The sequence below is a fragment of the Oncorhynchus nerka genome, linkage group LG9b (genome assembly GCF_034236695.1).
Source record: "Oncorhynchus nerka isolate Pitt River linkage group LG9b, Oner_Uvic_2.0, whole genome shotgun sequence".
Lineage (NCBI taxonomy): Eukaryota > Metazoa > Chordata > Actinopteri > Salmoniformes > Salmonidae > Oncorhynchus > Oncorhynchus nerka.
The window spans coordinates 25,391,896-25,415,774 of record NC_088424.1 but is presented as its reverse complement, the minus strand read 5'-3'; the positions used below and the strand labels follow the sequence as shown (position 1 = coordinate 25,415,774).

Genomic DNA, 23,879 nt, shown 5'->3' with positions numbered 1-23,879 from the left:
ACCTGATCAGGACAGTCATGACATAGTCCTTTACAACTTTTTCCCACTGACCTTTGTCGATAGCGCCCAATAAATTCAGGGCAGCAATGTTATTGAGAGCAGTAGCAACATATCTGCAGTTCTCCATGTCTAACATTATATCTTTAGAAAAAACTGCAGTAGAAAGGTTAATCTATGCATAATGAAAAGCTCATTTTAATGGCACAAGATGCTACACTGCAGATCAATCTGAAACTCATCTCTCGGCATGTCCAGCCCACACATTATCATGGCTAGTGGGAAGGTTCCTTACTTTTTCTTTGGCTAAACCAACTAGGCTCGTAATTTAACAACTTGATTCGTATTTAAAGATGGCATAAAAGTTTGTTATTAAGGCACATGAATGTTCACATGTTCGAGAAGGCATTTCTGCCAAAAAACCTCTCTCCTGTGAAGTCGTGACTTGCGACATACGCCTAGTTTCCTGAATCGGGTCACAATTACACTGTAGTCTGGTGGAGGTAGATCCAATTTACAAAGCCAGGAGAATGGACAGACGATATAGGACCTGGTAATGAAAAACATAGGTAATATAGTAAAGATAGAAGAAGAAGACAACTTTGTGGAAAGCTACAGTACAGCTCTGCAAATGGCAAGTTTTGAATGTAAGATGAAAGGATGGAGAGAGAGAGGAGAAGGGGAAGAAAGCTGGGGAACGGAAGGAGGGTAAATGGGAGTGGAAGCGAGGAGAGGAGATGAGAGGAGAGGAGAGCAAAGAGGTCCATAAGCCCCTGGATGAGGAGATAGCATGAGGCTGACTCTCCCAGGACAGCTTTGACAGGTTTCAGAAGTGGGGGAGCCTGCAGCTAGAAGTGTCTGCTCTTCCCGCACCATTAGGAGCGGCTGCGAGGGGCTGCCAGGGAAAATGTGATTGGGAGTATTAAGACAAACAAAACAGGAGAAAGTGTTGTGGGTGTTCCCCCCTTTTGTCACAGTAGGCGAATGAAAGTCACAAAACTCCAGGATGTTCTTTGTCTTTTATTGGAAATAGAAAGTGATTTCTGTAGTCCATTCCTTTCATTCCTTCCATGAACTGCCAGTCTCTTCTGTTGTTGTATCAAACAAAAGTTTAAAAATAGCATCACAAATTAAGCTTATTACTAACAATGAAATTACATCAATCTGAGAGTACTGACTCACGTTGCTGGAAAATCTATAGCTGTCCTATCATGAACTCCTGGGTGTGAAACACAAGTAAATAAAACAGATAAAAAAATAAATACATACAAAAGATGAAAGGGAGAATAAAAGCAGGATAACTTTTCTCCCACAAACAGCTTAGTATTGGTGATGTTCAGAGAGAGTGAGAAAGAGAGACAGCCTGCAGAGAGCACCGTCCACCCTGCCAAAATAAAGATGAGTTGGGGCCCGTGCTGAGGCCCGTAGTAAAGGAGACGTCTGCCATGGCGGAGGCCCCTGAGATCTAATCAGAGGGCTTAATATCCCCGACAGCCAGGAGACCTTGGCCCCTCTGCCCCGCCGCCTCAGCTCAGACCAGCCCCAGACCTGCTCACTCATTCGGCCTCCACTCACACAGCTAGAAAAGTCCACAAAGTCGTATTCCTCGCTCTCTCTCGCACTCGCTCGCTCTCTTTCGAACACACTCGTTTTTTCCACTCTCTCTCCCTCTATTCCCTGTCTTTCTCTCTCCCTCTCTTTCCCTGTCTCTCTCTCCCTCTCTTTCCCTGTCTCTCTCTCCCTCTCTTTCCCTGTCTCTCTCTCTCCCTCTCTTTCCCTGTCTCTCTCTCTCTCTCCCTCTCTTTCCCTCTCTCTCTCTCCCTCTCTTTCCCTGTCTCTCTCTCCCTCTCTTTCCCTGTCTCTCTCTCCCTCTCTTTCCCTCTCTCTCTCTCTCTCCCTCTCTTTCCCTCTCTCTCTCTCCCTCTCTTTCCATCTCTCTCTCCCTCTCTTTCCCTGTCTCTCTCTCCCTCTCTTTCCCTGTCTCTCTCTCCCTCTCTTTCCCTGTCTCTCTCTCCCTCTCTTTCCCTGTCTCTCTCTTTCCCTCTCTTTTTCTGTCTCTCTCTCTCTCCCTCTTTCCCTGTCTCTCTCTCTCTCTCCCTCTCTTTCTGTCTCTCTCTCCCTCTCTTTCCTTGTCTCTCTCTCTCCCTCTCTTTCCTTGTCTCTCTCTCTCCCTCTCTTTTCCTGTCTCTCTCTTTCCCTCTCTTTCCCTCTCTCTCTCTCTCCCACTCTTTCCATCTCTCCCTCTCTTTCCATCTCTCTCTCCCTCTCTTTCCATCTCTCTCTCCCTCTCTTTCCCTGTCTCTCTCTCCCTCTCTGTCCATCTCTCTCTCCCTCTCTTTCCCTGTCTCTCTTTTCCCTGTCTCTCTCTCTCCCTCTCTTTCCCTGTCTCTCTCCCTCTCTTTCCCTGTCTCTCTCTTTCCCTCTCTTTTCTGTCTCTCTCTCTCCCTCTCTTTCCCTGTCTCTCTCTCCCTCTCTTTCTGTCTCTCTCTCCCTCTCTTTCCTTGTCTCTCTCTCTCTCTCCCTCTTTTCCCCTGTCTTTCCCTATTTTTGAACACCCTCCCCCTCATAAGATTAACTCAAATTAATGTTTCCGACCACAAATAACAATAACTTTAGTGACGCTGTGTTTATAAATGTGGATATTGACTTTGCCACTTCGGCATGCTTTTGTGGCACAGTCGATTACACACAAGGCTATGGGCCAGAAGATTGAGGGTTCGCCGACCACCACACCGCTCCCGGCCTGTTTCATTAGACCCACACTACGAGCTGTAGACAATGATCAGCTAGGTGGAAATCAGATTTTCTAATATTTATAATTATATATGCAACAAATTTTCCACCAACAGTTTCTGTGCCAACGCACCACAACCAATAAGCAAAGCATACTGACTTTGGGTGCTTCAAAGTCATGATTTGCATTTTTAACACCACAACCTGCACAGGTTGGATGCCTGAATTATATTTTGAACGAACGTGCACATGTAGCCTACAGGAGACTTTTGAAGTAGCTTAATCAGATTAAACGTTGTGTTTATGGAAAGGGGTCACCTAGTCCGTTGCACAACTGAATGCATTCAACTGAATTTTACCCAACCCCTCTGAATCAGAGAAGTGAAGGGGGCTGCCTTAATCGACACCCATGTCATTAGCGTCTGGGGAGCAGGTGTTGTTCGGGGTTAACTGCCTTGCTCAAGGGCAGAAATGCAGATTTTTCCACCTTGCCGGCTCAGGGATTCAAACCAGCAACCTTTTGGTTACTGGCTCAATGCTCTTAACTTTATGCTACCTGTCTCCCCTAAAAGGTAATACATTTTAAAAGATAAATGACAAATATTTTGGCTATATTGAACTGTTAGGTTCTAGGTGCGCAAGGAATAGCTGCTCGGAGGCAGAGCACGCAAGACGCTTTCCTGAACAACTGGGCCTGTTGGGAACATATGTGGCCACATTATTATAGCACGACTTAGGAGAATGAGGATCCGCAACAGACAGCGCATCTCAGGTCTTACGGCCAGACTGGCCTGGTATTGTGTCTTTATATGCCTTATAAACTGTCCAGAGTAGACCCACAACTGATCCAAATTGAATTAATGGAATGAAATATTCAAATCACATGATTTTACGTGTGGTATCATTGTTAGTTAGCATATTGCAGATCTGGACAAACTATCCACCTACCACTATTGTCACTATGAAAGGTGGATAGAGGGCAGGATAGACAGTTAGACTGGTATATGATATTGGCCTGTAGTATAGTTAGTGTTTGGAAAAGTGCAGTGCATAATGGAACCTCCAAAACACCTTGATATAGGGGAGGTGCATGCAAGCAGATGAGGACATTTGTCTACAATGGAAGAAATTAAATAGTAAAACCTGCACATTTAGTGAATGTGAACCTGGGGGAAAATGCATTATAAAAGCTAAATAAAAAGTTTATTCACTCCCCTAATAGCCCACTGGGTGTTTTTACTCATAGTGTTACAATTTCTGATGATCAAGCTGTGAATGCATATTTGCCAGAGATATGTTTCAATGATTGGTACAAACGTACCAATGACTTCAACCCACTGAATATTGATGTATGAACAAGGTCAGAAGACATGTTAACATGATGATATGAGGAGCTCACCTGACACCTCTCTTGTGTACTGTATTGTAGGTAGGCCGGTGTGGGATTTGCAACCCAACCCCCAGATGAAAGTGTTAATTTATAACTAGGGAAGTCACTTAAGAACTAATTCTTATTTATAATGGCGGCCTACTTGTAAAGTCCCCTAACCCGGATGACGCTGGGCCAATTGTGTGCCGGCCTATAGGATTCCCGATCACGGCCGGTTGTGATACAGCCCGGGATCAATCTGTAGTGATGCCTCCCAGTCTTGAAGCTTTTTTTTGTCGTAGGGATTTCTCTGCCTCCCAGTCCAAAAATGATAACTCACTGTTGTTGGTTTGACCTGTTTCTATGCAGAGCAGACAGACAACACCAGGGCTTTAAAAAACAGCTATTGCCTGCAAGCCTATTTTCAGTTGTAAAAAATATTTCAAAAACACAATCAAAGCCACAATCATTGTAGCCTCTTAGAACAAAGTAGTTGTATAGTTAAAGCGTTGGATATTCTCATGTTGTAGTTAACCTTGGGATAAAACAAGGCTGTTGTGAATAGAACATCCAGCAAGCTGTCTCTATCTCTGTCTGTTTGTCCTTGTGTTTTTAAAAGTGTGCCATAACCCATAACCATAGCTGTAGCATTGTTGGAACAACAATGCAATGGTGGAACAAACTCCCTCACGACGCCAGGACAGCGGAGTCAATCACCACCTTCCGGAGACACCTGAAACCCCACCTCTTTAAGGAATACCTAGGATAGGATAAAGTAATCCTTCTCACCCCCCCCCCCCTTAAAAGATTTAGATGCACTATTGTAAAGTGGCTGATCCACCGGATGTCATAAGGTGAAAGCACCAATTTGTAAGTCGCTCTGGATAAGAGCGTCTGCTAAATGACTTAAATGTAAATGTAATTGTTTGTTGGTTCATTAGTGTGACTTTGTTCATATCAGTGTTCAACACGGTGTTCAGTTTAGTCGTGTAACACAGACAGCTGTCACTGAGATATTAGTAGCCAGGCAATGTCTGTCACTCTGGATGTAAAGCGCGAGCTGGAGATATATAAACGTTTATTTAAAAATATATATTTAAGGACCGTAGGTGGCGGCCATCCTGGTGTCTGTTTGCCGGAGCTAAGTGAGCCTCAGGCATATACAGCTCAATAATTAATATCAGCTCTCCCTGGTGCACTCAAATTGGGACATGTTGATGTTGCGAGCTCCGCCATGCGCCCGTGCGCTGCAGTGTGGCTCCCATCAGGGGCAACTGGGCTGAAGCGACCCCAAAGTGCTCTCAAATAGACACCTCACCTTTAGCGGCTGCTTTTCATTCACCTCCCTGCGGGCCTCAGCCCCTCAGCCCAGGCGGTGCATGCATTAAGAGAAAAGTTATTTTGAGCCGTTAAGAAATTCAAATGAAGCCTGGCCCCACATGGTAACTTTTCGGAAGCAGTCTGTACGTACTTCCTTAAAGCACAGGGGTCTGGGATAACAAACGCCATGTTTGAAGTGCCCCTCTGAGAACACAGAAGAGACACACGCACACACACACAAATTACACAGACAAGCACACACGCATACACCCATCTCCCTAGTCTACTGCAGCAACGTGGACTATCTATGGCTTAATTAAAGCACAAATGCATAGTATATATTTATATATTTTAAGTGCTAGGCAAGTTGTATGCGTGTATGTGTTTATATCATAGTGACTGTAGTCTTAGTCTGCATAAATAAATAGTGCATCTGCATGAATATTTATATTGTCAATATCATTAGCGATGTAGAGTAATGGAGGCCATGTTTTGCACGAAGCAATGCCAATTTCTTCTGTGGTTGTTTATTTTCTAGTTTGTTGTCCCCACAGTATTTCTAAATAAAGATCATCATTATTCTCATAACATTATGTCCTAGCTCACTGTACTGTAGCAGCACAGCCGGGTCAATCAAAGCCTATCAAAGTTCACTTGTTTTGTTCTTAATTACTGACATCATAATGTCCTTTATTGTCCGTACAACATATTCAGGCGCCCGGATTTAGTGCGTTTTCCTAGCCATTGTCGACGCATATATATATATTGGCTTTACAATCATTTGTTTCTCTTTTTTGTTTCTGTTTCATTTAGACTATTTCATTGTGCTTTATTTTGAATTTGCCGTTATTTCCTGATAGCTGTATTTGTTTTGTTAGCAACATTTTAAATATTTTACTATGATTTCAAAAAAGAAACTCATTTTTGTTTTTCCCCTCTCTCTCCCTCTCTATCTCTTCCTTTCTCTCTCCCTCTCTCCTTCTCCCTCTCTCCCTCTCTCTCCCACTCTCTCTGTCCCTCTCTCTCTCCACCTCTCTCTCTCCCCCTCTCTCCCTCTCTCCCTCTCCCTCTCTCCCTCTCTCTCCCTCTCTCCCTCTCTCCCTCTCCCTCTCCCTCTCTCTCTCTCCCTCACTCTGTCTATAGTATTTGTCCAGGCCAGCAAGCTCCAGCAACACATCTTCTCAGCCCATGGCCAGGAGGATAAGATATACGACTGCTCCCCGTGCCCACAGAAGTTCTTCTTCCAGACCGAGCTACAGGTAAACCCAAACTTAGCCCTGGTACTTGTCACCAACACCAAGCACACGCACACTCACTCTCACACACTCACTCACTCACTCACTCACTCACTCACTCACTCACTCACTCACTCACTCACTCACTCACTCACTCACTCACTCACTCACTCACTCACTCACACACTCACTCACTCACACACTCACACACACATGCAAGCAGGAGCACACACACATACACACATTACACTTTGCCTCCTCTCTGTTCCGGTTGAGACTGGGAGACTCAGACAGAATTACCCCAGTTGGTTTCCAAACTAATTTGTGATCAACAGATATAGAATGATTTGATTTGCTTATTAGACCTTACATATCTAGAATTAGAAGGATTAGGAGAATGTGCTTTTGGGGGAGTATTAACTATACTGTGCAGAGACAAAACACAGTTCAGTCAATAATATGCCAGCAACTCCCAGCCTCGTAATCACAGAGGAGGCACTCATAGCTAAATATGATCTGTAACTGTAGGGATGCCAAATCTGCCCTTCAACAAAGTTAGAATTTGGACTCTTTGAAACTTTCAACGTTGTAGAGATAATCCATTTGCAAGCCATCTCTTCCCACTATCCTCAGAGTACTTAAACAAAATTAAATAATATCAGTTGTCAACTTGTTGTTTTTAAGCAGCTCGATCATATTTGGGGGAATTGTACCCTGGCAGGGCATGCCACATCTTTCCTAGATCCTTGTACAAATCTTTTATTTTCTATCAGTACTTCTTGTATCTCTCATAGTTGAGAACTAAGAACCCTAACATATATGAATATAGCCATCTGAGTAGAGACAATTCAAGTGTTCATATGTCCAAGCACCTTGTGAAACCCGCTAGTACACTCTTGGGAAAAGGGTTCCAAAAGGGTTCTGCGGCTGTCCTAATAGGAGAACCTTTTTTGGTTCCTGATAAAAGACGTTTTGATTCCAGGGAGAACTCTTTTGGGTTCCATGTAGATAGGGTTATAAATGGAACCCAAAAGAGTTCTACCTGAAACCAAAAGGGGTTACTCAAAGGGTTATCCTATGGGGACAGCCAAAGAATCCTTTTCGGTTCTAGATCGCACCTTCTTTTCTAAGAGTGTACCGAACATCATACTACTGACCTCTAACCCCAACCACCACTTACACAGATTGGTGGCGCTAGCTCAGTATTAGCATCGAGCCAGCAGATGGAAGGGTGAATCCAAGGTTTTAGCTTAGCATTGATCAGACAGTTCATATTGAGATTCAGCCAGTAAACACATATCCATGGTGTGCCAGGAGGAAGGTGAATGGGATTATTATCTACCGGTCAGTTTAGTCTACAGAACAGACCAACGTGAATAAAATAAGTGTTGATGCACCACCCACCAACATACAGGTTCCTCATGGAGGACAAGGTTATTAGTAACTAAAAAGTATTGTGTTTAACTAACACGTCTTGTGTGTGTTCTCTATCTCTCTACACAACATGGCAAACAGCATCTGATTTATCCCACTTCATCTCTCATTGGAACGAGTGTTTCGAGTGTTTTCGCTATAGCCAGGGTTGTTACAAGTACCTGTAAACAATCTCAAATAACCTGGGGATGTTTTTCCTACTTTTTATTCTGACATGTTTTGGGATCCAGCTCCCGGAGGTGTTGTTTCATGCTTATATTGTTTTACACCCTTTGTGAAGAGATGGAGAGCAAACATGAAAGATCTATGGCACTTTGTTGTGGAGCAGAGGGTTGTGAAAAGGAGAGCATGTATTGAGCATAGGGGATAAGATCATCATCAAATTCAACCTGTGCCATGGCATGCTCTTGAAGCAACCCCAAGTGGGTGCATACGCACATACACACACATGTGTGCGCACATGTTCAAACACACACATGCACGCACACACACACACACACACACACACACACACACACACACACACACAAACACACACACACACACACACACACACACACACACACAGGCTTACCACACTTAAATATGCATTCAGAACACAGCATTACATACATTCACATTATATAAGATACACAAGCAGTTTATTAACACCAAGACCATCCACTGACTCCGCCTGGAGTTCCTTATTTTTAATAATGAAGACACGTGTTTTTTCTTTATAGACCTACAATGTGTTGTACAGCGTGGACAATGTTTCTAGAATATACAGTTGAAGTCGGAAGTTTACATACACCTCAGCTAAATACATTTAACTCTTAGGGCTGCAATCCCGTTAACGGAATCGATATGACAACAGCCAGTGAAAGTGCAGGGCGCCAAATTGAAAAACAACAAAAATCTCATAATTTAAATTCCTCAAGCATACAAGTATTTTACACCATTTTAAAGATAACATTCTCATTAATCCAGCCACAGTGTCTGATTTCAAAAAGGCTTTACAGCGGAAGCACCACAAACGATTATGTTAGGTCACCACCAAGCCACAGAAAAACACAGCCATTTTACAGCCAAAGAGAGGAGTCCCAAAAAGCACAAATAGAGATAAAATTAATCACTAACCTTTGATGATCTTCATCAGATGACACTCATAGGACTTCATGTTACACAATACATGTATGTTTTGTTTGAGAAAGTTCATATTTATATAAAAAAAATCTGAGTATACATTGACTCGTTATGTTCAGTAGTTCCAAAAACATCCAGTGATTTTGCATAGCCACATCAATTTACAGAAATACTCATCATAAATGTCGATGAAAATAAAAATGAAGTGTTATACATGGAATTATAGATATAATTCTCCTTAGTGCAACTGCTGTGTCAGATTTCAAAAAAGCTTTACAGAAAAAGCAAACCATGCAATTATCTGAGAACGGCGCTCAGAAAACATTGACATATATCCGCCATGTTGGAGTCAACAGAAATCAGAAATAACATTATAAATATTCACTTAGCTGATCTTCATCAGAATGCACTCCCAGGAATCCTAGTTCCACAATAAATGTTTGATTTGTTCGATAATGTCCATAATTTTTTTTTGCTAGTGCGTTTGGAAAACAAATCAAAACTCACGAAGTGCGTTCACTAGTTGCAGACGAAATGTCAAAAAGTTTACATTTACATTTAAGTCATTTAGCAGACGCTCTTATCCAGAGCGACTTACAAATTGGTGCTTTCACCTTATGACATCCAGTGGAACAGCCACTTTACAATACTGCATCTAAGTCTGTTAAGGGGGGTGGTGAGAAGGATTACTTTATCCTATCCTAGGTATTCCTTAAAGAGGTGGGGTTTCAGGTGTCTCCGGAAGGTGGTGATTGACTCCGCTGTCCTGGCGTCGTGAGGGAGTTTGTTCCACCATTGGGGGGCCAGAGCAGCGAACAGTTTTGACTGGGCTGAGCGGGAACTGTACTTCCTCAGTGGTAGGGAGGCGAGCAGGCCAGAGGTGGATGAACGCAGTGCCCTTGTTTGGGTGTAGGGCCTGATCAGAGCCTGGAGGTACTGAGGTGCCGTTCCCCTCACAGCTCCGTAGGCAAGCACCATGGTCTTGTACCGGATGCGAGCTTCAACTGGAAGCCAGTGGAGAGAGCGGAGGAGCGGGGTGACGTGAGAGAACTTGGGAAGGTTGAACACAAGACGGGCTGCAGCGTTCTGGATGAGTTGTAGGGGTTTAATGGCACAGGCAGGGAGCCCAGCCAACAGCGAGTTGCAGTAATCCAGACGGGAGATGACAAGTGCCTGGATTAGGACCTGCGCCGCTTCCTGTGTGAGGCAGGGTCGTACTCTGCGGATGTTGTAGAGCATGAACCTACAGGAACGGGCCACCGCCTTGATGTTAGTTCTGTTACAGTCCTTTAGAAACATGTCAAACAATGTATGGAATCAATCTTTAGGATGTTTTTAACATAAATCATCAATAAGGTTCCAACCGGAGAATTCCTTTGTCTTCAGAAAAGCAAAGGAACGCAGCTACCTCTCATGTGAAATGCGTGACCAGCCTGTGGCACTCTGCCAGACACCTGACTCATTCAGCTCTCATCCGGCTCCACTTCACAGTAGAAGCCTCAAACAAGTTTCTAAAGACGGTTGACATCTAGTGGAAGCCTTAGGAAGTGCAACTTGACCAATATCCCACTGTGTATTTGATAGGGACTGAGTTGAAAATCGACCAACCTCAGATTTCCCACTTCCTGTTTGGATTCTTTCTCAGGTTTTTGCCTGCCATATGAGTTCTGTTATACTCACAGACATCATTCAAACATTTTTGAAACTTCAGAGTGTTTTCTATCCAAATGTACTAATAATATGCATATATTAGCAACTGGGACTGAGGAGCAGGCAGTTTACTCTGGGCACCTTATTCATCCAAGCTACTCAATACTGCCCCCAGCCATAAGAAGTTAAGCCATTTTGCCACAACTTTGGAAGTATGTTTGGGATCATTTTGTACCAGCTTCCTCCAGCATCTTCACAAGGTCCTTTGCTGTTGTTCTGGGATTGACTTGTACTTTCGCACCAAAGTTCGTTCATCTCTAGGAGACAGACCGCATCTCCTTCCTGAGCGGTATGACGGCTGCGTTGTCCCATTGTGTTTATATATACTATTGTTTGTATAGATGAATGTGGTATCTTCAGGCATTTTGAAATTGCTTCCAAGGGTGAACCAGACTTATGGAGGTCTACAATTGTTTTTCTGAGGTCTTGGCTGATTTATTTTGGTTTTCCCATGATGTCAAGCAAAGAGGTACTGAGTTTGAAGGTAGCCCTTGAAATACATCCACAGGTACACCTCCAATTGACTCAAATGATGTCAATTAGCCTATCAGAAGCTTCTAAAGCCATGACATCATTTTCTGGAATTTTGAAAGCTGTTTAAAGGCACAGTCAACTTAGTGTGTGTAAACTTCTGACCCACTGGAATTGTGATACAGTGAATTATAAGTGAAATAATCTCTGTAAACAATTGTTGGAGAAATGACTTGTGTCATGCACAAAGTAGATGTCCTAACCGACTTGCCAAAACTATAGTTTGTTAACAAGAAATGTGTGGAGTGGTTGAAAAACGAGTTTTAATAACTCCAACCTAAGTGTGTAGACTTCTGACTTCAACTGTAGATGTCTCTTTTCTACTGGATCCATAATGCGGCACAATGCTAGTCAAAGTTTATGTACTGTATACGAGCTGTTTGTTTTGGGATGTTGGTTTTTATATCACTACTAAAAAATGTCTCCCTAACATGGTGAAGATATTTGTCAATCTCTTTGTAGTGAAGCTGTCATCCAGCAATGAGGAGATAGATGTTGCTTCTCTCTCTGCCTGGTCTACCTGGAGTTTTGAGTTTCTCTCTCCTCCTACACCCAGACACTCTGGCTACCTCGACTCCTCATCTCTCACTGTAGTCAGAGAGGTCAGGGGGTTACTGCAGGCAGGGGGGAGAGAGAATAGGGGAAGCAGGCAGGGGGGAGAGAGGAGAGGAGAGGGAGAGCTGTCTGCCATGGTAGGCAGGTAAAGGGAAGCAGCAACAATATTTTATTAACTTGCTGCTGAGATTCCCTGAAACAGACCAAAGGCTGTGACAGGTATGCAGGGCCACTCCCCTCTCCCCCACCGCCTCCCCCCCTTCTCATACACTGCCTCCCCCTGTGAACTCTACCCTGCGAGGGGTAGACAATTTTTGCCGGCCTGTCGAGATGGATGATGGGAGAGCATCGGTCTAATCAGGCCTCCCAGGACCCCGCGCCCGGCCACCCCCTCGGACCGGACAGATTGACTGACTCCTGGGCCTCGGTGACCCAGAATCCACAGTCCAAAAGAGACTCTGCTCTCCCCTAGACCATCATTGTTTCCTGAATCCTCCTGTGACCCGTCCCCAACCTCCACACACCACCTTTCCCCTTCCCCCATCCCATTAAAATATGGAGTGGAGATATTGCATGAGGTACTGATGGGGAGGGCCAATGGTTCAGTGTTGGTGCTATCAGGGCTAGCTGTGGTGTGGTCTCCGGTATGGTCTCCCTGCCCTCTCTCACTCGCTCTCTCTCTCGCTGTCTTTCTTTCTCTCTCATTCTCTCTCTCTCTCATTCTTTCTCTCTTTCATTCTCTCTCTCTCTCATTTTCTCTCTCTCTCTTCCACTACCCCCTACCGTCCAGCACCCATAGGGGTAGGAGACACATCCTCTTCTAGTCTCACCTCCAATCTACTGTACTCTTCCTTCCTCCCATGCCCTTACCCTGGTTTGGACAATCCAGGGGTTTGTGGGTACCCAGGATTGACCATACCGACATTTTTTTTGTTCTCCCCTTTCCTCAGTATTAGATTCAGTGGATGTGTCTCTTCCTTATTACATAAGGCACTGAGTCACTGACAATGCTCTACTATTCCACTGGGTTAATGAGGCAGATATATTAACTGATGGAGGTGGCAGTGAATTAGCCACAGCTTAAATCTTTCTATAAGTGGAAGTTCATTTTGCAGTTCCACTTACATTTGTACATTTGTTCTGGGATGAAATTCCCCCTCGTTCCTCTTGGCTGGGGCTCTTTTTATACTACACTTTCATATCATTCCTTGGAAGTCATGTATGTCCTGCTCCAATTGACAGATGAGAGGAGAGGAGAGGAGGGGAATGAGTGGGTAGTCAATTTGTACACTAGGACTTCTCCTTCTCCCTCTTTTCTTAGATACCCGCAGGACACACCTTAATTGGAGTGTCTTTTAAAATGATTCCTTCAAAGACGCCGATGCTCGATCCAAAGAGCCAGCTCTGTAATGAGTGCTAGTAGTCACAAGAACACGTCTGTATCATGTTGTACTTCTTCTCACAAATTAAATCCTCCTTTTTCCTCTGTGTGTGATAGCCATTATTGCCAAGCTTTTAAATGAAGGAAATGTATTAGCGGTCGTGTCGCCGTGTTAGTGTAAACAGTGAAGCATGTCGTGACATCCATAATGTCTGGGGAAAATACTTAAAAATTGGGAGAAAAGATTATATCTTGGAAATAGAGCAGAAATAATCACCATGGTTTGCTGTATTACTAATGATATTATTGCATTAGCATATGTAGTAGCATAGCCCATTCTACTGTTGATCGGATAACAATTTTAAGTCTGCGAGAGCCAAATATATGCGGTTATCACACAAAATATTATTTAAACAATATTACATTATATTATTTAGTGTTAAGTTTGTCAGTGTTTTTTGGAGAGTGATGTTTATCTGTGTTTTTGGGTCTCTCGCCGACGTTGAGAAACTGAAACGAGGCAAAGCATTATTCTGACACGATACATCGGGACTATAATTCCCATGAAGATTGATTTTAGAATGTGCCCATTTGGAATATGCCCCCACCTTGAGTGCATCATGTCCCTAACACTTTCCACTCTGAGGCTGATCTACATTTCACTTTTTGAGAATACACTATCTTCATTTGCCAAGTGTGACAGCTTCACATGCGTTTGAACTTCTGTTTTTACCTTTTTAAATGACAAGCCGGTCTTCTATTCATCACCCCAGGTGCTCACAATGCTGTCACTATTTCAAAAAGTTGAGCATCAAAATAAAAGTGAATAAAAGGGCACAACTGTTTGTTTGTGATGCGCTATAATTAATATTTAAATGTATCCATAATGATGTACAAACACGCTGTACAAACAGTCGTCAGCCCTATAAAAGGGGATGTGAACATTGTGAGATGAATGGCGACGACGTAACACAGTCTCGGCATTCTACTTTCCTACTATAGGTGGATCAGAATTAGACAGCATGACAAACCTAATGATCCTAGGAGGATTTTCTCACTGCAGTGTGTATGTGTGTGTGTTTGTGCATGTGTACGTGTGTATGTTTGTGCGTGTGTGTGTGTGTGTGTGTGTGTGTATGTAGAGTATGTGTCTCTGTTTCTTCCTCCAAGGGTGGATCTGATGTGTACATGCGAACACAGTGTCTGGAGGGAAACATGACAAAAACTCCCAGAAGCCTTTGAGGCATTCTCTTTCTCTTCTTCCTCCGCTCGCTGTACTACAGGGAAAAGTTAAAACCAAACAGAGGGAGGGATGCTCAGTGCTGGAATTCATCATCGGATCTGTTCCCTAACACACACACATTTGTATTTCTATTTCACTTTCTGACACTTTGATGAAGCTTGTCATTAACGCCGCATGAGAAATATATTCCAGGTTTAAAGAGATTCACTCTGCAAATGTTTGATTCTAAACGTGTTTTACAAAACCCTGTTGAGGCTAGCTGGTCCTCACAGCGTCAGATTAAACAGTTCTTCACAGATACGTTTTCAAACATGTACAATAATTATTAGACATTTCAATTTTGTACAAATGTTACATGACACCAATTGTGTGGCTATTAAAAGTGAATATTCTGACTGACTCTCTCCAAACAAGTGGGTAAATGTGAGAGTGTATTTGTTCTTTGTCGGCGTCACAGTTTCAACTCAAATCTAACAGTAGCCTCAAATTTACTCCTAAAATTCACTCTGTCACTGAAGTAGCTAGAGCAGCGAGAGGAAAGGAGAGAGAGACAGAGAACAGAGAGAGGGGTAATTGTATGAGTCAGTTTTCTGTGCTGTGTTGTAGCATCATCGCTACACCATGCAAACTCTTGTGCGTAAGGGAAGCAGTTAAATGTGAGAGTAATTTTGTTTTGTTTCTGGGACTGTGGAGCTCCATGGACCCCATCTCCCTCCCAGTGACAGGCTTGGATCTCACATCCTCTACCCCCCTTCCACCCCCTGCCTCAGTCTAATTAGTGTGTGTAGCCTAGGGCTCACGTCCCACCAAGACTCATCCCCACCATCTCCCTCCCAAGATGGCTCCCCTAAGAAAGATCCTTAATTGGGTTCTTTAGTCATAGTCTACGTTTTAAGTGTGGAAAGGCATCTGTGTTTGTAGCTATCACCTCAGAAATCAGCTCAGATTTTTCTCTTTCTCTCGCTCACTGCTTTCTTTATCTCTCTCTTTTCACTGTCTCATTCTCCCCATCTCCCTCCCTCTCCATCTGCTCTCTCTCAATTCCTGTATGTATCTCTCTCACCATCTCTCTCTCTCTCTTACTTTCTCCCCATCTCCCTCCCTCTCCCTCTGCCTTCTCTCAATTCGTGTATATATCTCTCTCACCATTTCTCTCTTGCTTTCTCTCCATATCCCTTTCTCTTTCTCCCCATCTCCCTTCCCTTCCTATTTCTATCTCCCCTCCCTCTTTCCATCCCTCCCTCTCTCTCTGTTCTCTCTCTCCTTCCCTCTTTGCCGCTCTGTAGTCGCTTCACTTAATGAGGCTCTATAATAACCCAGTGGTTGTGCAGTTGTTTTGCTACCTCAGTCACTCACTGCATAGTGGGTTTCTAGAACCATTCACTTGTCTACATAGACAGGGTAATGATTATCATTTGGTGGAACAAAGCACACTAGCACTCCAATAAGGGATCTGTCTTCTCCCGTTGCACCTCAAAAAGTATCATGACTCAGGATATGACCCAGATGCAGACACAGGAGGTGGATGGTTCGGTACTCAGAATATTTCACGCCGATACATGGAGGAGGTATAAAGAAGAGCGGACCAAGCTCTCTTCCAGGTAAGCCGACAGCGGCGAATGAACATCTGGGCCGAGGGTATGCTGACCTCTTGCTCAGGGAAAAGGGGGGCTGGTAACCCAAGGAACACTCGAAGATTGAGAGTCCAGTGGCCGAGCAGGGAAGGGAGTTGCGGGCCTACTCCACCCACACAAGTTGCTGGCTCCAGGTGGTGGGGTTGGCAGAGACGAGGCAGCGAAAAGTAGTTTCCAGGTCCTGATTGGCTCGCTCCGATTGGCCGTGGAGCACAGGCTGGCCGATGAACCATTGAGGGTGCAGAATGCTTTCCAGAACCTGGACGAGAACTCAGGACCCCGATCAGAGACCATGTTGACCGGAAGTCCATGGAAGACTTGCTGCACCACAAGTTGGGCCGTCTTCTTGGCTGAGGGTAACTTGGGAAGGGGAATGAAATGTGCACTTTTGGAAAACCTATCCACCACAGTAAGGATGGTGGTGTTGCCATCTGACGGAGGGAGACCGTTGACAAAGTCCAGGGATATATGGGACCAAGGGCAATGATGAACAGGGAGTGGTTGAAGGAGGACAGCTGGAGCTTGCCGCAGTGTTTTGTTCTGTGCGCACACAGTGCAGGCAGCGGCGAATGAGGAGATGTCTGGAACCATGGTGGGCCACCAAAAACGTTGGCTGATGAAAGCCAATGTCCGATGGGAGCCGGGATGACAGGTGAGTTTGGAGCAATGGGCCCATTCCAGGACTGGGGACCTGGCCGAATCTGGTATGAACATCCAGTGTCCGGCTGGGAACGCTGCGCCTTGCAGCTCCGGCTCTCAATACCTCAGACTAGTGTAGCTGCTAGACCGGAGGTAGGGAGGATGGTCTCAGGGTCAGATGGTGTAGCATCGGAAGTATACAGGCGGAGAGGGTGTCAGTCTTCACATTCTTGGACCCAAGGTGGTAGGTGATGGTTAAATTGAATCGAGTGAATAACAGGGGGGAATGGCCCTGGCCCGGGTATCCTGGAAGGATATTGACCTCATTCCGTCCGTAGAGGATGCCTGGTCGTTCTTTAAAAGTAATTTCCTCACAATCTTAAATAAGCATGCACCTTTCAAAAAATGTAGAACTAAGAACATATTTAGCACTTGGTTCACTCCAGGACCTGATTGCCCTCGACCAGCACAAAAACTTCCTGTGGCGGACTGCACTAGCATCGAATAGTCCCCGCGATATGCAAGGGAAGTCAGGAACCAATACACGCAGTCAGTCACAAGTTCCAAAAACATCAAGTGATTTTGCATAGCCAGATCGTTTCAACAGAAATACTCATCATAAATGTAGATGATAATACAAGCTATACACATGGAATTATAGATATACCTCTCCTTAACCTGTTAAGACTCTAGGGGCAGTATTTCATTTTTGGATAAAAAGACGTGCCCGTTTTAAGCGCAATATTTTGTCACGAAAAGATGCTCGAATATGCTTGGAATTGATAGTTTTGGAAAGAAGACAGTCTTACGTTTCCAGAAATGCAAAGATTTTCACTGTGAGTCCCTTAGAACAAATGCTTCGGGCAAAACCAAGATGTATGACCGACCAGGAAATGCACAGGATTTCTGAGGCAACGTTTTCCATGATCGCCTTATATGGCTGTGAATGCGACAGGAATGAACGGACTCTTTCTCTTGTTTCCCCAAGGTCTTTGCAGCATTGTGACGTATTTGTAGGCATATCATTGGAAGATTGACCATAAGGGACTACATTTACCAGGTGTCCCGCTTGGTGTCTGCGTGGCAATCGGTGCTCAAAAGTCAGGTCCCGGTATTTTTCCATTCAAATCTCAGAACAAACCAGGCTACAAGGACGGTGCTTTCAATGGAGAGAAATATGACAAACCACCTTCAGGATTGATTCAAACAACGTTTTCCATGTTTCAGTCGATATTATGGAGTTAATTCGGAAAAAGTTCGACATGTAGGTGACTGAATTTTCGGTTAGTTTCGGTAGCCATATGCATAGTAACAAAAGGGAACGATGTGTCCTACACAAGAATCTTTCAGGAAAAACTGGACATCTGCTATGTAACTGAGAGTCTCCTCATTGAAACATCTGAAGTTCTTCAAAGGTAAATTATTTTATTTGATTCCTTGGCTGGTTTTTGTGAATATGTTGCGTGCTAAATGCTAACGCTAATGCTAAGCTAGCTATCACCACTCTTACACAAATTAGTGATTTTCTCTGGTTCTAAAGCATATTTTGAAAATCTGAGACGACAGGATTGTTAAGAAAAGGATAAGCTTGAGAACAGGCATATTTATTTAATTTCATTTGCGATTTTTAGAAATCGCTAACGTTGCGTTATGCTAATGAGCTTGAGGCTGTAGTTACGCTACCGCATACGGGTTTGGTCGGACTATGAGGTTAATGCAACTGCTGTGTCAGATTTTTAAAAAAGTCTGTGGAAAAAGCAACCCATGCAATAATCTGAGACGGCGCTCAGAACAGTAGCCAAATTAGCCTCCATGTTGTAGTCAACAGAAACCAGAAAATACATGAAAAATGTTTCCTTACCTTTGAGGAACTTCATCAGAACGCAGTCCTAGAAATCCCAGGTCCACAATAAATGCTTTATTTTTTTCGAAAATGTCCATTATCTATGTCCAATTAGCTACTTTGGTTAGCACGTTTGGTAAACAATTTCAAAGTCATTGGAAAGTCATGTCCAAAAGTTCCGTAACAGTCAGTAGAAACATGTCAAACGATGTACTGAATCAATCTTTAAAATGTTGTTTACATATATCTTGAATAATGTTCCAACCGGAGAATTAGAATTACTTCAGATGAGCGGTGGAACGCAAGTCCTTCCCCTGTGAACGCGCCTGGTGAAAGCATGGTCCACTCATGGCTGTAGTGACTATTTCCTGTGTCAATCGACCCCCCCTTCACATTAGAGTCATCAGACAAAGTTCTATTGACTGCTGACATCTAGTGGAAGGCGTAGGAAGTGAAAACTCATCCATATTTCGCTGTAATTTCAATGAGACCTTGGTTGAAAATCTGCCACCTCCAGAAAAAAAACAGGAAGTGGAATTTCTCAGGTTTTTGCCTGCTATATGAGTTCTGTTATACTCACAGACATCAACAGTTTTAGAAACTTCAGAGTGTTTTCTATCCAATACTAATAATAATATGCAAATATTAGCAACTATGACTGAGGAGCAGGCAGTTTGATATAGGCAACATTTATCCACTTATACTGCCCCTGCAGCCATAAAAAGTTAATAAACAGATGACTGACCATTTCGAATCCCACCGTACCTTCTCCACTGTGAAATCCGGTGCACCTCAGCCACACTCAAGGTACTAAACGATATCATAACCGCCATCGATAAAAGACAGTACTGTGCAGCCGTCTTCATCGACCTGGCCAAGGATTTCGACTCTGTCAATCACCGTATTCTTATCGGCAGACTCAACCGCCTTGGTTTCTCAAATGACTGCCTCACCTGGTTCACTAACTACTTCTCAGATAGAGTTCAGTGTGTCAAATCGAACCTCTGGCAGTCTATAGGGGTGCCACAGGGTTCAATTCTCGGGCCGACTCTTTTCTCTGTATATGTCAACGATGTCGCTCTTGCTGCGGGTGATTCCCTGATCCACCTCTACGCAGACGAGACCATTCTGTATACATCTGACCCTTCTTTAGAGACTGTGTTTTCAAACCTCCAAACGAGCTCCAGTGCCATACAACACTCCTTCTGTGGCCTCCAACTGCTCTTAAATGCTAGTAAAACTAAATGCATGCTTTTCAACGGATCGCTGCCCGCACCCGCCCGCCCGACTAGCATCATTACTCTGGACGGTTCTGACTTAGAAAATAAAATCTAGAATCAGCTTCCTATTTCGCAACAAAGCCTCCTTCACTCACGCTGCCAAACATACCCTCGTAGACTATCCTACCGATTCTCGACTTCAGCGATGTCATTTACAAAATAGCCTCCAACACTCTAATCAGCAAACTGGATGCAGTCTATCACAGTGCCATCCGTTTTGTCACCAAAGCCCCATATACCACCCACCACTGCGACCTGTATGCTCTCGTCGGCTGGCCCTTGCTACATACAGTATTTGTCGCCAGACCCACTGGCTCCAGGTCATCTATAAGTCTTTTCTAGGTAAAGCTCTGCCTTATCTCAGCTCACTGGTCATGATAACAACACCCACCCGTAGCACGCGCTCCAGCAGGTAAATCTCACTGGTCATCCCCAAAGCCAACACCAAGTTTGGCTGCCTTTCCTTCCAGTTCTCTGCTGCCAATGACTGGAACGAATTGCAAAAATCGTTGGAGACTTATATGTCCCTCACTAACTTTAAACATCAGCTATCTGAGCAGCTAAGCTAAGCTGTAAATGTCTGTAAATAGCCCATCCTATCTACCTACCTCATCCCCAAAATGTTTTTATTTACTTTTTTGCTCATTCGAACACCAGTATTTCTACTTGCACATCATCATCTGCACATCTATCACTCCAATGTTAATTTGCTAAATTGTCATTATTATGGCCTATTTATTGCCTTACCTCCTCACGCCATTTGCACACACTGTATATATTTTTTCTATTGTGTTATTGACTGTACGTTTGTTTTTTCCATGTGTTGTTGTTGCACTGCTTTGCTTTATCTTGCCAGGTCGCAGTTGTAAATGAGAACTTGTTCTCAACTGGCCTACCTGGTTCAATAAAGGTGAAATACATTAAAAAAAATTAAAGAGCCCAATGAGCGTGCGTTGAGTTGAGGCACTTGGCAGTGAAGAAATATTCCAAATTCTTATGGTCGGTCCACACTAAGAATGGATGTTCCGCCCCTTCAAGCCAGTGCCTACACTCATCCAGCACCATCTTGACCGCCAGAAGTTCCCGATTTCCCACATCATAGGTCCTCTCAGCAGAATCGAGATGATGGTAGAAGAAAGCGTAGGGATGCAGCTTTTGGTCTTGGCAGAACGCTGGGACAAGACGGCCCCCACTCCAATGTCCGAGGCGTCAACCTCCATCACGAACTGACGGGATGGGTCCAGATGGATCAGGATGGTGGAAGTGCTGAAACGGTGCTTCAGATCCAGAAACACCCAGTCAGCAGCAGGGGACCACATGAACGGAACCTTGGGAGAGGTGAGTGAAGAGGGGGGAGGCCAGGGTGTTGTGGACTTGAATAAAGCTGCAGTGGAAATGAGCAAATCCCAGGAAACGTTGCAGCTGCACTCTGGATGTGGGTTGGGGCCAATTCACCACCGCTCTCATCTGTCAGGATCCATCTGAATGTTCCCTGCAGCGATGACGTATCCCAGAAGGAGACAGTGGAACAATGGAATTTACATTTATCTGCTTTAACAAACAACTGGTTCTCCAGGAGGCGCTGAAGGACTTGTCGGACTTGGAGAACATGCTCTTGAGCTGACCGGGAAAAGACAAGGATGTTGTCGAGGTAGACAAACACAAACCGGTTCAACATGTCACGGAGCACATTGTTGACCAGAGCCTGGAACACTGCAGGAGCGTTGTTCAGACCAAACGGCATAACTAGGTACTCGTAGTCTCCTCTAGCCATGTTGAAGGCTGTCTTCCACTCGTCTCCTTCCCGTATCCGAACCAGGTGGTAGGTGTTCCGAAAGTCCAACTTCCAAAAAATGGTCGCTCCCTGGGGGCACTCAAAAGCCGAGGAGAGGAGTGGAATCGGGTAACAATTTTTTACAGTGATGTCATTGAGGCCCCAGTAGTCGATACAGAGGTGCAGGGTTTTGTCCTTCTTTTTCACAAAACCCTGCACCGGCAGGGGAAGATGAAGGATGCATGATCCCAGCAGTTAGAGAGTCCTCAATGTATACCACCATGGTCTTGGTGTCCGGGCCAGACAGGGAATAAAGCCGCCCCCTGAGGTGGTGTGGTGTCCGGCAGGAGGTCAGTAGCACAATCGTAGGGTTGATGTGGAGGAAGGGATGTGGCACGAGCCTTGTTGAACACCTCCCGGGGTCATGGTACTCTGCGCGAACCGCGGAGAGATCCAAGGCTTTTCACAAGCCCGCAGAACGACGTCCCAGGGCAAGCTGCTCTGCCTTAACCTCATAGTCCACCCAAACCCGTATGCGGTAGCGTAACTACAGCCTCAAGCTCATTACCATAACGCAACGTTAGCGATTTCTAAAAATCGCAAATGAAATGAAATAAATATGCCTGTTCTCAAGCTTATCCTTTTCTTAACAATCCTGTCGTCTCAGATTTTCAAAATATGCTTTAGAACCAGAGAAAATCACTAATTTGTGTAAGAGTGGTGATAGCTAGCTTAGCATTAGCGTTAGCATTTAGCACGCAACATATTCACAAAAACCAGCCAAGGAATCAAATAAAATAATTTACCTTTGAAGAACTTCAGATGTTTCAATGAGGAGACTCTCGGTTACATAGCAGATGTCCAGTTTTTCCTGAAAGATTCTTGTGTAGGACACATCGTTCCCTTTTGTTACTATGCATTTGGCTACCGAAACTAACCGAAAATTCAGTCACCTACATGTCAAACTTTTTTCCGAATTAACTCCATAATATCGACTGAAACATGGAAAACGTTGTTTGAATCAATCCTGAAGGTGGTTTGTCATATTTCTCTCCATTGAAAGCACCGTCCTTGTAGCCTGGTTTGTTCTGAGATTTGAATGGAAAAATACCGGGACCTGACTTTTGCGCACCAATTGCCACGCAGACACCAAGCGGGACACTTGGCAATTGTAGTCTCTTATGGTCAATCTTCCAATGATATGCCTACAAATACGTCACAATGCTGCAGAGACCTTGGGGAAACAAGAGAAAGAGTCCGTTCATTCCTGTCGCATTCACAGCCATATAAGGCGATCATGGAAAACGTAGCCTCAGCAATCCTGTGCATTTCCTGGTCGGTCATACATCTTGGTTTTGCCCGAAGCATTTGTTCTAAGGGACTCACAGTGAAAATCTTTGCATTTCTGGAAACGTAAGACTGTCTTCTTTCCAAAACTATCAATTCCAAGCATATTCGAGCATCTTTTCGTGACAAAATATTGCGCTTAAAACGGGCACGTCTTTTTATCCAAAAATGAAATACTGCTCCTAGAGTCTTAAGAGGTTTAACCTGTTGCGACGAGCAATCCCGTATCCGGGATCCTATTTATAGCCTCAAGCTCATTACCATAACGCAACGTTAACTATTCATGAGATTCGCAAATGAAATGAAATAAATATATTAGCTCTCAAGCTTAGCCTTTTGTTAACAACACTGTCATCTCAGATTTTCAAAATAGGCTTTTGAACCATAGCTAAACAAGCATTTGTGTAAGAGTATTGATAGCCTAGCATAGCATTAAGCCTAGCATTCAGCATGCAACATTTTCACAAAAACAAGAAAAGCATTCAAATAAAATCATTTACCTTTGAAGAACTTCAGATGTTTTCAATGAGGAGACTCTCAGTTAGATAGCAAATGTTCAGTTTTTCCAAAAAGATTATTTGTGTAGGACAAATCGCTCCGTTTTGTTCATCACGTTTGGGTAAGAAAAACCCAAAAAATTAAGTCATTACAACGCAAACTTTTTTCCAAATTAACTCCATAATATCGACAGAAACATGGCAAACGTTGTTTAGAATCAATCCTCAAGAT

The 23,879-nt window shown here is 44.0% G+C and overlaps 1 protein-coding gene across 3 annotated transcripts in view; it reads left to right on the top strand.

Annotated features, from left to right (window-relative positions):
• The window catches only part of LOC115114504 (zinc finger protein 521-like), a 173,434-nt gene that overhangs the window by 135,237 nt on the left and 14,318 nt on the right, over positions 1-23,879 (top strand). For all 3 annotated transcript variants that reach the window (XM_029642785.2, XM_029642786.2, XM_029642787.2), the window contains exon 7: positions 6,563-6,678. In XM_029642785.2, coding sequence (XP_029498645.1) covers positions 6,563-6,678 — 116 coding nt within the window. The remainder of the gene's footprint in view (positions 1-6,562; positions 6,679-23,879) is intronic.